At 41.2% G+C, this 14,410-nt stretch overlaps 2 protein-coding genes across 4 annotated transcripts; one reads left to right on the top strand and one right to left on the bottom strand.

Moving 5' to 3' along the window:
• Window positions 1-1,400: 1,400 nt before the first annotated feature.
• Bin1 (histone deacetylase complex subunit SAP18) lies at window positions 1,401-13,888 on the top strand. 3 transcript variants are annotated; one of them, XM_022833855.2, is made up of 5 exons: window positions 1,401-1,501; window positions 7,082-7,248; window positions 11,961-12,056; window positions 12,576-12,731; window positions 13,357-13,888. In XM_022833855.2, exons 2-5 carry the CDS (start codon window positions 7,201-7,203, stop codon window positions 13,471-13,473), a joined length of 417 nt encoding a protein of 138 aa, XP_022689590.1. In that variant the 5' UTR covers window positions 1,401-1,501; window positions 7,082-7,200; the 3' UTR covers window positions 13,474-13,888. The 3 variants fall into 3 exon arrangements, with proteins under 3 accessions (XP_022689590.1, XP_022689589.1, XP_022689588.1); XM_022833854.2 differs by lacking the exon at window positions 1,401-1,501 and having other exon boundaries at window positions 3,518-7,248; XM_022833853.2 differs by lacking the exons at window positions 1,401-1,501; window positions 7,082-7,248 and adding an exon at window positions 11,265-11,460.
• LOC111260820 (dual specificity tyrosine-phosphorylation-regulated kinase 1A) lies at window positions 7,256-11,008 on the bottom strand. Its single transcript, XM_022833852.2, has one exon. It carries the CDS (start codon window positions 9,358-9,360, stop codon window positions 7,900-7,902), a length of 1,461 nt encoding a protein of 486 aa, XP_022689587.1. The 5' UTR covers window positions 9,361-11,008; the 3' UTR covers window positions 7,256-7,899.
• Window positions 13,889-14,410: the final 522 nt, after the last annotated feature.

Consider the following 14,410-nt stretch of genomic DNA (forward strand, 5'->3'; position numbering starts at 1 on the left):
GTGGACTTCTGAGCAACCGCTTTTGTAAAAGACCTAAACGAACCTCGTCCTCCTATTCAAATCTGGCATAGAAAAGCATCCTCTGTCGGTTCTGTACAATAGTGTCTTGTTTGTTCCGGTGACTTTATTCAATTCAAGCAAACAGTTGGATCAAGCAGATGGATAACCTTTTATTTTTATTGACAATTTATGTTTTATTAAGATATAGTAGAAATAATCTATGAAACCGGTGTAGGTAGGTCAATTCTCCTTCTAAGGACGTGTTTCCTGCGAGATCAACATGGCGTTTCAAGTTTACTTTAAATATCTCCTCACATTCAGACAGACCAATTTTGCGAAAATAGTCAATGCAGTCAAACGTAAGTGGAAAAAAATCATAATCGAAATAATTGGGTTCTAAATCTAACTTTATAAAAAGTTAATATACATTGACAATTGAAATTAAGAAACAGGTTAAAACGCATTTATCGCCCTAATATCTCTTTTTCGTTCTCAAATCCAATCACCTTCTGTTGCGTTGTAATGTAACACCTAACAGCTTGTCAGATATGAGCCGCATTAATTACGTTGCCCCAATCGCTGGTTAATAGGGCAAATTTTACGAGATAACGTCGTCTGCTAATTAAAGTCAGGCTTCATATAAGTCGAGAACCAAAGCAATGTAAATGTGTCATGCTTTTGAAAATTATTATAAGGTCTCACTCTAATAGTCCAACAAATGTTCATCGTGACCAAATATTATACGAAAAGGTCTTTTTCGCGTTACGGCAATCAACATAACTGTAAGAATGGAGTACAAATTGTCAAAACTTGAAAATAGTATTTCTTTGTATTGCATTAAAAATGGCATTTTCTTTACAGACCTATATTTATTCGCCATGTAATGGTAACAAACAGTGCATGAAAGTTTTTTTGCAAGTGCAGAAACATGAGCCTGTAGTTTAGTACAACGTACAAAGAATTGTTTTGATGACTTTTAACGGCGCGTAAAGGAGCACATGATGTCGGGAGCAAATAGGTCCAACATGTCACCTTGACTCCTGCTAACGCCCACTTTAAGGTTCCCTATAGATAGTGATATTATTTTGTGCTTATACTAAGCGTTAATAGCTACAGATGAAACACACCCAATATTTTATCTGTCGGTGCCGTTCTGACATGGAGAAATGAACCTCTTTTGCTAGTGTTTCACTTTATTTAGAACAACCGGGGGCGCGAAACCAGCTTGGTACGTATTGTAAACTGAACGCATGCAGAGTAGATCTGCACTTAGGGAGACGTGTGGTTTGTGCCTTCTTCCTCCACCACGACCATAGAACAAGTGTGTTTACGTTAAATCTCGGATAGTTGTCTCAAGTCCGGTATATCCAAGTTATTCTCATGGGGTGCATTTAGATAGAGGACGAATCTCAGAATTATTAAGGTCAAGGTCAAGGTCAAGCCAAAGAAGGCGTTGACGCCTTCTATTTAACTACAAAAGTGTTACGCAAGATCCAAAAGAGTAAGAAAATTTTTGCACAATTATTATTAATTAATTAAGTACCTTATCACTGAAGATATAGTACCTTAGGTAGGTAATTCCCAGTAAACATATAACTTATAAATTTGGTCTAAATGTATTCTGTAGACATGCATTCCAGAGCCTCTAACATGTATGTTTATGTTTTTCCTGCACAAATGGCAGAAAGGCGTTCCTTCCTTTTAAACCCCCTATATCTTGACCCGATGGATACTCCAATGCCAGATGAAGTCCTGCCTTTCGCAGTGAAAGGCTGGTTTGCACTAAAATGTTCAAGAGCCCTTGTTCAATGTACCCTTGTTCAGAAGGTCAGCAGAACTACGGTAATGAACATAAAAACCGAGTAAACGGAGAATAATAGTGATGAGCCAGTGTAAGCGATTAAAGTATAGGTTGTTCCTTTGCTTGACGCAATTGTACTTATTGATGGAACGTCATTGGCTACTCAATACGCTAAGTACGCTAATGTGTTCCCAGCTAGAAATTTGCCCCATATATGTGATATAAGATTATGGGGACCAGTTAAGGGTGAGATCAAAGAAAAACCCTAAAGAGAACCCTGTTGCATTATTTAGTGGGCCTCTTATTTAGAAACCTTAGCTACGCAAATGGGTTATTATAAGATTATTTTGCAGTTAAATCATTCAAATCTTAACGAATTGTATTGTCTTCCTGTCTATTGCCTTATACATATAATCTTTGCTCATTCTCGTATGCTTTTTCTGCTCCTATTTGCCTAAATAAGCTACTTCGTTACAACAGTAGACGAAACTGCTCCTACAGAGACAGTCGAATGTATCTCATACGTGTTTTTACGTACTATATTACTACATATCTTTTCGGTACAGTACTTCGTTACAAAAATCCTATACCGTGAGTAGGACTGCCTTAACCACGCCAAATTGACGTGTTTGTTATCCCTCCATACTTAATACACACTAAAGTCCCTCAATTTGAATCTGTCCATGAAATGCTGTTCAGTGTGGTCTAAGAAGTCCAAAAGATGTATTTTGCACACTATTTGCACTAGATAAAAATCTCTGTATGTGCAACCATTGCCTTTTTATTGTGAAGTTCTAGGGTCTACGGACCCTTAGAGAACTGCCTATATGACTCGCAAACCATGTTTGGAACAAAAAAAGGTGCCTGCCAGTTATCCATATCCTGTAATTCTAAATAGGAAGCTGGGGAACACACGAAAAATAGAGAAGGCCGTATTTACGGAGGTACAACAGACAAATTTTTGCTTATGGTATGTGTTTGTACCCTTTGCTTATACTTTATGTACATAGTTTCTATATGTATACAGTTTCTACCATTTCTCAGTTTTAAAGGCAAACCGACGTACCACACTGAGTTTATTTACGAGATCTTTATATTGTAGATTTTCAACAAACGGTTCAGTTACAATACTCACGTTCAAAAGAAACTGCTTTGGGCCATTTTTCTGAACAAATGCTTTCCTAATGGATCATATAAAGCTTTTCCGAAGCCAAAATACAATTAGGATTTTATTCTTGTCATGCTTCTCGCGGAATCTAACCATGTATTTAAATAACTTATATGTATTGTGTTCATTCACATAGCAGAAGTTCTACGTCTTGAACTAGGGTTGAAGCCGCTTCTTTGAACTTTATGCTCTATACAACCTTGTTGGCTATTAATGAATTCATTAATTTTTAAATCGACATCGATGAAAGAAGACTTGCCTGACTCGAAAATAGCTATAAGCATGTCTTGGTTAAATCAAATACATACGCTAAGGGCGAAAGGTTAATACATCCAGTTATAGCATCATCATCTTATTTACCTACGGAATATCCTAATTTAATATATAATATACGCGCTGTAAACAAAAATGGCTGCAAAAATTGTACCTAGCAAAACACTATCCTTGGTACGATCAAAGAAGTTAAGCAAGCAGTGAAAGAAAAACCGGTCAAGAATATTGCCTCACTTTCTTGTGCTCCTTCCTGTAAGACTAAGGTTGTTGTTTAAATGATCACACTAGACTCTTGCTACCCACATTCTCGTATCAACACGAGATCACGTGTTTTGATTTTATTGTCTAAAGTATTTTTTCGTGTTTTTTTTAAGTATTTTATTCCATTTTAGGACCTTATTCATTTTAATGTTATACGACGCTGGCTGGTCGTTGGTTCGTTATGCTTTCCTTTCTCTACAGACATATGCTCCATATCGTTCGTTCACGAGGGTCACATTCACCTCATGTTTTTTTTTATTGTTATTATTATTATTATCATCATCATCCTTATTATCATTCTCCTTAGCGATTTACTTCACCAGCTTATTTATTCATCGACCTTACATATCATCTACCTGTCCCAAATATCTAATTTCCGTGACAAATCATATGTACAATTCCTTGATGTTATGTATTTTGTTGTTGTTATTAATATTACCGTTATTATCGTCACTGAAAACACCGCGGGGGAACGTTGCACCCGTAGCCTATCTACATTGCTGATGACATCCGTGCACCATTTCTTTTCGAAAACTTAGAATTCGCAATTTTGTCCCACTGCTGTAAAAACACTTTTTCAGTTCATGTACAGTCTCGTTGACGTTCAAAGTTGTAAACATCGTCTTTGGTACAAAGCCAATTTCCTGTTTCAATCTACGAGCCTATTTACCTGTATCCCAGTATTACGTATCGGCATACACTACACGACATTTGTAGTTAGATTAGAATTGCTGTTGTATGTGTCTGGTCACTTGAGTTGCTTCTCATAATAGTCCAACAATGTTGTTACTGGCGTAGTCCTATGCTTTACCCACATGCCTATTAATATCTGCAAAAGATTATTTATTAACTTTCTATAAAACGAGACGAACTGCGAACCCCATTTGCTCTCACTCGATAGCTTAAACCACACAGAGGAAGCCCTATGACTTAATATAGCTCATAGACCCCCTTGTCAAAGGACGCGGACCAATAAATCAACCCAGCGGTTCAGCTAACTCGTCTAAACAGTACTGTTATAATTTTTACCACTCGTGATTCTAAAATGGAAGTGAACCAAAAATTATTTTTAGGCTATTGCTTTTCATTTACGTAATAAACAAATTTTATAATTGGCTATTGGACGTTACCTTACACACACGGGGTAACCAAAAATGAATTGACTTATGGTAAACTAGTACAGCCACGTCCTCGACATATTACCACTCCTTTGTAAGTCTCACTTCAGCCTAAAAACGCTAAACTTGATTTAGTGTTCGGTATATCGGTAAACCTGGATAGTCTTTGTTCAGCTGGGTCTTTACACCTGGGCTGCAAACGGGTAATTGTGTTCTGGTAGGCAGTTTGTTTTTGTTAGCTAGGTATTTTACAAGACCAATTTCGTCCGGAGGTTCATTCAACTACTTCAGACCAGTCAATTTCATTAAAGAAGTCCAACTGCACGATTGGTTGAGCGATCGGTCTTGTAGGACGAGTTTCTGGTTAGTTCGATTCCACATCCTGCGCTACCTTGCAAGCTTTAGATGATAACAGGCTCGTCGAGACTAGACGAAGTTAAGGCTGAATTATTATAAAAAGCAAGTTTCCCGTTAGCTTGCTTCCAGCTGGTGTCCTTCTGAAGAAACGTGGGTGACCGGCCACACACTTCTCAAATACTGTTATAGCTGGCTTTTCATGGGGTGAACAGACACCTGGCAGGATTCAGTAACCCGCGTTGTAGTGGTTTAGATTGACGCCTGCTTATCTCGGGAGAACGAACCCTACCGCCTCAGTGCTCACACAACGTTTGTTCTTGCCATTGGCCTTATCATGTTGCCATATTTGCAGTTGATGACGTTTTTGTAATTAATAATAAATAGTGTAGCAATCCGTATCATCCTCATTCTATTTACAGGTGAGTGAGCGCCCGAGGGCTTCGGTTGCAGTACACCCAAGAGCTGACTAAGCTTGGCTTGACCGGGCTGACTACATATCTATATCCTACAGCTCAAGAGAATAGAATGTCGCAGTGGCCAATCGAATTCGATTTCTAGAAGTTGTTCATTAGGAGCAAATAGCGATTGGTAGTTCGTTGCATACTATTTGAAGAGGTTTCTACTTCTTATTCTTCTTCACGTCAGTAGCTTTTGCTGCATTCCGGAGTGTACATCCTTCAAGGACGAGCCTTATGCAAAACCACCCCAGACGATCTTGGTCGTTTCCCGTCGTCCGCGAGCAAGTGGTACATACCACAGACAACAGGCGCATTTTGTTATTATAATCGTCAGCATCACCAAAAGTTATTACCATTATTCATTTTCATCCAACATCTCATCAATCGTTTCATTGTTATCTCATCATCATTTGTTTAGCTGGCAGGCGTTTTCTTTATCCTTTATATCCCTATTCATCGTTGAATCAAATACTCTCCACCAACTCCCACCGCCAGTTGAAAGGGTAGCACATTGCACGTTTGGGTGAGCATCCTTTGTCATGCTTCAATAATTAAATTTCATGCTTCAATAATTAAATTATGTCACAAACATTTCATCGATCGATTATCCGCCATTTATACAATACATGATTAATACTCCATCTAACACATCGCAGTGCTTAACAGTCCGGTCATTTCTTTTTCTCCAATTGAAAGATTTCTCTTATGTTCCTTTGTTAAGACCCATCACTTATACAATTATTTCCATAATATTTCGTATCATCCTCCGCTCATATCATATTTTGGTGGCACTATTCCCCTCTATTTCAACCTCCATCGTGTTCACATATTGCCTTAACTTATGTCTTTTGCCAGCATTACCTTGGCAATGTCAAAGGCACCGATCATGTTCCTACTCAACATTGAGTTCGCGCCCTGAAACATCATTGACTCAAGGCTACGTACCACCTCATCTAGCTTAATTATATAGCCTTCAATCGCTTCTTGTGTTCTTGACCGGTTATTTTACATGTCAGCTAATAGCAGCAACCTGAAGTTCACATGAAGATTTTTGAGAGGCGGACCGCTAACCACTGCTAAGCCAGTTGCCTCTGACTTTATCTAGTTTCTTTTTTACAGTCGACAATCGTAATTTAATGTTAAGTATATGATTAAATAACTAGGTAAGCCTCGAACCGAAAACAGAGGAGGCGATGCAATTATAACAACACCTCTCAGATAATAACACCAGACAGAACCTTTTTCTCTCTCTTTCTCTCGCTCATCAATCGAAAAAATTGCAATAATAACTATTCAGCCAAAACTCTCATCAATCATTGCTGCTGTAGTAACACACTCATCTACGAACGATGGGAGGGACTTCAGTCGAGTTAGGCAACCTGTGGGGTAAAGAGTGTATGCTCTTTTTCATACGTTCGCGCGTGAGATGGACGCTTAGTTTCTACGTGCCAGCTGGTTCGTGTGTATTTTTTCTTTCTGAGAAATTAATGAATGAGCAAAATAAATGAGTTTTTCTGTTCTTCGTCCTTTGATGCTCTATCTCCTAGAGAGATTATTATTATTAATATTGTTATTATTCTGTTTATGGTCCCCTCAACTAACTCGGATTATCTTAGTTGTCTTCTGCTTTTTGTTTATTTTTCAGCTATTCCACAGTCCACTATTCGTGTGCGGCTGTGTTGTTGCACGCAAGGATTATTCGCCTTGCAGCCCGCTTCCTGATGCGACGTCTACGAACGTCCGTTGAATAAGTCATCCCTGTGAATGATAGAGAACTTCGACATTTTCTGGCCAATCATCTTCCTTAGTGAGGCAAGCATCGTAGTAGTTGCACGTTTGCTCCTGTTTTTCAATGTGTTCTTATTTTTCCTTTCTATTATCCACAGAGTTAAGATCTCTAGGTCCTATTTCTCTAGTATGAAAGGATCCGCTAATCAGTACTTTGTTTCTTGCTCCAGAGAGAATCTACCCAGATCTCATTCACTATACAGAGTGCACGACCAGTTATGATTTACTAGTCACTGCAACTGATAGCAGTGATTTAGTGTCGGTTGCAGCGGCATAGGTAAAGCGTGCGGCAAGGTATCATATCGCAGTTGTATGTTGGCAGCTAGCAGCTCCTGCTTCCAATTAGCGCTTCTAGTATGCGCTTCGAGATCTTGTGGCAGAAAAATGCTTGTGGATACTAGTAGCAGCGACAGCGCAAAGAAATGAACACGATCATTTGACGAAGAAGCAAAACATCGGGAAAATGTCACAGGGGGTTTTGTTACGCTCCTCTGACCCTTATGTGACACAGAACGAGACAGAGAGAAGGGCAACGGGCCAAATACAGTAGCCCCGATCTCCTTAATACCAGCTTCTCTCACTCTCACCTAACAAGTCTCGCCTTATCGTCTAATCTCTGATCACATCTCAGTTTTTATGCATCTGATTTATCTAAATGGCTTTCCTTTGTTTTGTCTAGTCTTTCGCTGTTAGCTGGCGGTCCTCGGCGTCGCTCTTACTGAAGAAGGGATGCGTCAGAGCCTCCTGTGGTGTGATACGCGTGGCAGGGTCATAATCCAACATAGCTAGGACAAGATCCCGGAACTTGAGATAGTCCTGCACGCGATGTCCCGGCTCACCTAGTCGCCTTCCCCCGGGTCCACCCGTCTCCACGCCCATAATGTCGTGTAGCCGTCGCTCGCCTGGCGCTTGGTACAGCTTGCCCGAGGGGCACTTCTTGAGGAAGTACGACCCGTCCGCCAGCTTCTCAAAGTATTTCGTCGTCTTGCGGGCTTGATCTAAAAGCGGCTTGGGCGGCATGCCGAGCACTTCGCAGATCTTGTTCATTTGGTCCACCTCGTTCGACCCGGAGAAGAGCGGCTCCCCTGTATGCATCTCGACTAATATACAGCCCAGCGACCACATGTCAATTGCCAAACCGTACGGGATGCCCAGAAGCACTTCGGGCGATCGATAAAATCGGGATTGGATGTACTGGTACACACGCTGTCCTACCTGGCAGCTGCTGCCAAAGTCCACAATTTTAATCGCGGATCGCTTGGGATTGCATAGAAGGATGTTCTCAGGCTTCAGATCGCAATGAATAATCTGTACCTGTGGCGATGACAAGAAACATAGAGCGGTGCACATTTGCTGCGCAAACTTGCGCGTAAGGTTAAGCGATACGCCACGAAAGTTCGTATTCCGGAGCAGATCATAGAGGTTATACGAGAGCAGCTCGAATACGAGGCACAGGTGGTTCTTCCATTTGAAATGGCCTAGTAGACGGACAACCTTTTCGGCGCCGGGAGAACAGAAATCATTCATCATGTCCAGTAAACGGATCTCGATCTGTGCCTGGTTGTAAAAGGCTTTTTTATTCTTTATTATCTTGATAGCGACGTATTTCTTTTCCTCGTTATCGTAGGCTTTAACTACCTGGCCGAATGAGCCTTTGCCAATAAGACAGTCGATGGTGTAGCGCCCAACGAATACCTGCCCTTTGGACACGATATAGTCGTCATTCTCGTCATCAAACCCGCTGGCGTCCTCTTTGGCGTCGGCCTCCATCTGCACGGCCTGCTGTTGTTGAGCGGCTCGCCTTTGTTTCTTTTTGGTGTAGTATACCTCATTGATATGTTTATACGTCTTGATTAGATCAACACTTAACCGTCGCAACGGTGCCTTCGAATGATCGCGGAACACAGGCTTCTTATGTGCAGCCAGCCCAAGGAAATCCGGGCCCATTGCCATCAGAGAACCCTGCGAAAGCGCCAAACCCTCTGAGGGCACCATCGAGTACTTGCCTAACAAATCGTGTCCGCTCATACCACCCGTCGGCTTATAATGCTGCGCGTTCGGTTTTGGGATGATCAGGGCTGGATTGAGGTCGGATGACAGATCCATCCCCACTGACGAAATCAGACTGTACTCCATGTTCGACTGATGGGTGCTTGCTTAGCGTAAACGATTTTATCTTAATTATATCACGCTGAATGAATCAAGTGAAAACGATTTCACACATCACACGTTGCTTATGGTACCTCGAACACTCAAGGATTACCGACCAAGAGATCCACTCGCACATGCACTATCACCACTGTATCGAACACCAGCATGGAAGCAGCACGAAAACACGAACTATTGCCAATCACGGATACCAGCCAGCGACAGCAGCCGTAGCAGTGGCAGCAGTCGCAGTACAGGCCGCTGCCGCCACTCTCAGCTGCTGCTTTTCAACGAACCAAACCAGCTCACACTCCAACAGGGTTCGGCCTTTTGGCCGGTGGCTTTATTCCCGCATATCGGTTGGCTGGGAGCCCCGGTTGGGCCAGACGCCGCCGTCGCCGTCAGCTCTGTCCACACGAGTACGACAGGACAGAAGCAAATAGACCCCCACACTCGTAAACCGTTCCTGTTCGTCCTCTCACTACGGGCTAATTCTAGCACAAAGGACGAACCATAGACCACGAGCCACTGATGCACCAACCAATCGGCTAACTGGGAAATCACCAAACAAGACCAAATCTTACACACCAAGATCCTTAAACTGGGCCACGAGCTTGACCTGCAATGCTATAGCACACCACCATCCCCGTTTCTACTTCGTGTAGCACGGTAGCTAGCAGTGCGTTTGGCAGAGCTGCCTGCTTCTCGTCCTGCTGCTGTTGCTACTGTCGTTGTCTCCGTTAATGATACAGATTTTGCCGCAGTTTAACTGCACTACGAAGAGTCGCCTCAGAAGCGCTCGCCTCCTAACTCCTAGCGTCTGTCCCGCGGGGCAGCGTTGCTGCTGACGGCCGACTCGGGCCCTCCTGCTCGGGGCCTTTTCGGCGGGCGAACCTTCAGCGAAAGCGATGCCAGGGGAGCTGGGGCTCGCCGAATTGGAACAACCAACCTGGCTGGCCGTAGCCTCAGTGCTCTCCTCCGTCCACTACTGCCACTCATTCAATAGCAGCCCAGGCACAGCTGCACCCGGAAGCCCCTCACAGCTAGCCCGGGGTCCGCAGTTAGAAGCGACCTAGACAGTGACACAGAACAACAACAACAACAGCCCATATACAAGCACGGAGCAGGCAGGCAGACGGTCAGCAGAATCCTTTTTTCATCAGAAAAAGATTTTTTATCGCTCTTTTCCAGCAATCGCAGCATCATCGTAGTATAGCCTCGTTATCTATTACCTCATGATAACAATGACTTTACAGAGTAATAGGTGTAAGACGTTCAACGACGGCAATCACAACAACAAAAATTGACAATTCCGCGTTTCGAGCGATTTGTTGATTGTATTATTGCTGTTGCTGATAGTGATACTAAAGTACAACAGCAGCGGAATCGCAGTCCTGCCAATCCCTCTTTCCCCTCCTTCGACAGACCCGTTATAGGTATCATTGCGCCACACTTAAACTTACGAAAAAATGAGCTATTTTGCAACAACCATGTTTGCGAAAACGCTCGGTTATTCCGTCGCGAGCACACAGCTGTAATGTTCGTAATATGTCTGCACCTAACTAGGAATCAGGATTGGATCTAGATCTTTGATCGCCGCTAAGCCGCTTTTCAGGCGACATTGAACTGCACTCAGTGGCCCATGAGTACCCGGAAGTAGCTATGTCGATTTTTCAATAAATAAAAATAATAAATGGTTTCATCGTGTAATCCTTTTCGCATAAAATCTTATACACAATCATTCCATCCTTGAAAATGCTTGACAATGATAAGTCTATGCGGAGAATATGACAAGCCATTCAAATATGTTTTACTCAACGACAGAACGGCGCTAGATTCGTCTGCGCCTCGCAAGCACAACGAGGCTGGCACAGTTTGAGAGAGGGAGCATATTTTGCGGCGAGCTCTTGAGAGAGTCTACCAGAACAGACGTTTTGTATTGTTGTTATTGAGTTAAGCACCGGTAATCGGTATCCTATATCTCGGCGCCGCTATTTGATGAATGTTAGTCCTGCTCGTGCGCTACATTGAATGCTTCCAATGGACGGCGATAAACTAGGAGCGGACAAGACGGTAGATCGCGAGAAGGTTTGTCACTTCAGTCAGTTGTTTGTTGTCTGCGAAGAGCTAGTTTGTAATCCGTTTGCAGGCAGGATGTGATGAACTCCAAGAGATTTAATAGTTTAAAAACTGCGATCTTAATCTTTAATAAAATCCACTTGACTCATGTAGACGTCCCACAATCCATTACTGATTCATCTAGCAGATCGGCTAGCTATTTTAGAGCATGAAGCATAAGTAGTTATTTTGTCGCAGCTAATACAGAAGCTAATACGTATGATTTATTCTAGAAAACCAGTTTACCTTCAACATACCATAAATCTACCTTCAACGTTAGAGTAATTCGATATATGTGTATCAATGATGTTCATTCGATACATGAAACGTCAGTGTAAGTCAAATCGTACAGAGCAATTGCACTAAAATTATTATATAAGTCAGTTGCTTGGTGTTAAATAAGATTCTAGTTTAGTCTACTACGCTTCAAAAGATTAAAATAACGATTATCTTATTTATTTGAATTTCAGACTTGTCCTCTGCTACTACGAGTATTTCTTTCTAATATTCGGCACCATTCACCTAGTGACTACGCGCGTGGACAAGTTCCCGCAAACGAACTTCAGGTAACAGCATCTTATATATAAATTGTTAACGATTCATCGTTCATTATATTGATCGTTCTTGTTTAAAGGCCTAGAACATACATTGGAAATTATACATTTTTCTTACTGCACAAGCAAATTATTGCCTCCAACTTGAATATATGAAGAACATCTGAGATAGACTATATTTTTATTGAGACAATAGTGCGTCTCGCTCCTCGTCATTTATCTAGTCGTAAAGCTTGTAGCATGCTCACTAGGTCTTTATAATATTGCAGTTGTATTGTGCCTTTTTATTAAATATAGGGACACGTAAGGTGTTTTAGGGCTGAAATCGGCCGTAGACACACTTCGTATTAGGAATTATCCGTCCGAAGTAGCGTTTAGTGGCAGCAGTCCCGAACGAAAACCCGAAACATTTAGCTTGCCTACTGCAATTCGAAGTTAGGTCCAGCAGTATCGTTCGCTTTCGATCAAAAATGCAATTCAGATTTCCTGCCATTCGCAACAATTTACATCGGATTTTTATGCTTTATTCAGGTGTACACATGGTTAGATGCAACTCTTCGAGAGCTGACGGGTCTTGTTAAAGAGGTAAATCGCGAGGCGCGCCGAAAGGGCACAGTATTTGACTTCGCCTTCGTTTTCCCTGATCGAAACGGCCCGATGTATCGAGTGCGTGAAATCGGAACCACTGTACGTATTTAAGACACGTCTGGTGAAGACTAGTTTAAAGCTCGTGTCTGTAATAAAAATATGACCTATTACCAATGGTCTTACAATGCTTTATCAAATAAACTGTTTTAATATAAACAAAATGTTTTAAATAATTCGGCATAAGGTTTTACTTACATTACAAAATGTATGTGGACGTAAATCACGTATATTTGTTGCTATCAGCAACAGCAGTGCCTTATGTAACCACGAATCCTATACAAATTACTGCTTCATGCTGCGAATCGTAAATGTAATATAAGAGGAAAATCAGCCCATAGTACTTTTAATAGAAATAATGTAACATAAAAAAAATGTTAATCTTGAGATCAGTAAAAATAAATACATTAAAAAAAAAGGCAAGAAATACTTTGCCACAAATTAGCTGCCACTCAAATATCTACAGTTAGCGAAATAACAGATTAATATATTTGCTTCTTATATCTCATAACATATTTGTCGAATCAGTAGAAATTTTTGATCGTATCAAGTTTTTAAAACTACAAGGATGACACTTTATATACAATAATATCTAAGTTAAAACACGCATGCTGGTATCACAAAGAGAAATTCTTGTATCGTTTAAAATGCTTTTATTATTTTTCAGGTGTCAGGTCAAAAGGGTCCTGATGATTTCAAAACACTGCGCGAATGCCGCTTCACAATTGGCGACTACCTCGACATCGCAATCACTCCGCCTCGCGGGGGCAATCTACGATACTAGAATTCCTTTTCTTAGGCAAAAGATTGTAAATCAATAGTTATTTACAGTAACTGCTGACTGATCTTGACGCCTTGTTTCTCAAGCGTAGCATATAACACGAATCTGATCATTCACATTAGAATCACTCTATAAATATCATCCAATGGCCTCATGGCGCATAATTTTTATAGGGAACAAAAGGAGGCAGGAGCTTGAGTAAAGCAGCTGTGTCCGACAGAGATAATGTTGTAACAGCATTACCTGTTGCGAATGTCAAATCAGCAAGATGATAAGAAGGGTTATGCAGTATTGTAGAGCGAAAACATTTGTGTTATAGTAGAGGCGTAAACCCAACGAGGCTTTATTTGTAATCATACTCTGGAAATATAATAAAACGCATTTGTATATACTCCTTCGTAAAGAACATGAAAAACTAGTTGGTGAAAGATGGTGTTTCCTTCGCTATGGCATTGAGATTAGATGCATTTAACCGTTACCCTGCGCACCAGCAGATAAATACTCTACGTGAACTAGAGACTTGAGGGCTCTCAGATAGCAGAGCTGTCTGTATATAATCCCATTAAATATTCAACCAACCATTTACTGATAATTTCATATTATTACCCGCGGTTTGAAGTCCGAGCGGTAACCTACTTTTATTTTCTCTTGATGTTAATCTGTACATGTCGACAATTTTTTCAAATAATAGTGACTTGTTTGTAGTTGAAGCTTCAAGCTGTAAGTAGTCTGCTTCTTGCTATTATTGCAAATCAGTAGTAGATTCAATGTTGGATAGCCTTCCAGAAGTTTAGCGTCGAGTTAGAATCACGTGAAAGTATACTCATGGCGAATGGTAACACGTAATTGTGAAAAGTCTGCTTCAATCTAATGAATTTAACGACTATAGCATATGCAGATTATCTATGTAATGATATCTAAAGCATGGAAAACGCCCATA

This window comes from Varroa jacobsoni, unplaced genomic scaffold (assembly GCF_002532875.2).
Source record: "Varroa jacobsoni isolate VJ856 unplaced genomic scaffold, vjacob_1.0 scaffold_481, whole genome shotgun sequence".
Taxonomy (NCBI): domain Eukaryota; kingdom Metazoa; phylum Arthropoda; class Arachnida; order Mesostigmata; family Varroidae; genus Varroa; species Varroa jacobsoni.

Coding starts and splice junctions, on each gene's coding strand:
- Bin1 (XM_022833853.2), top strand. CDS start 11,404: ATGCTTCCAATGGACGGCGATAAACTAGGAGCGGACAAGACGGTAGAT. Junction 11,461..11,960: donor AGACGGTAGATCGCGAGAAG/GTTTGTCACTTC, acceptor TTTGAATTTCAG/ACTTGTCCTCTGCTACTACG. Junction 12,732..13,356: donor TGCGTGAAATCGGAACCACT/GTACGTATTTAA, acceptor ATTATTTTTCAG/GTGTCAGGTCAAAAGGGTCC.
- LOC111260820 (XM_022833852.2), bottom strand. CDS start 9,360: ATGGAGTACAGTCTGATTTCGTCAGTGGGGATGGATCTGTCATCCGAC.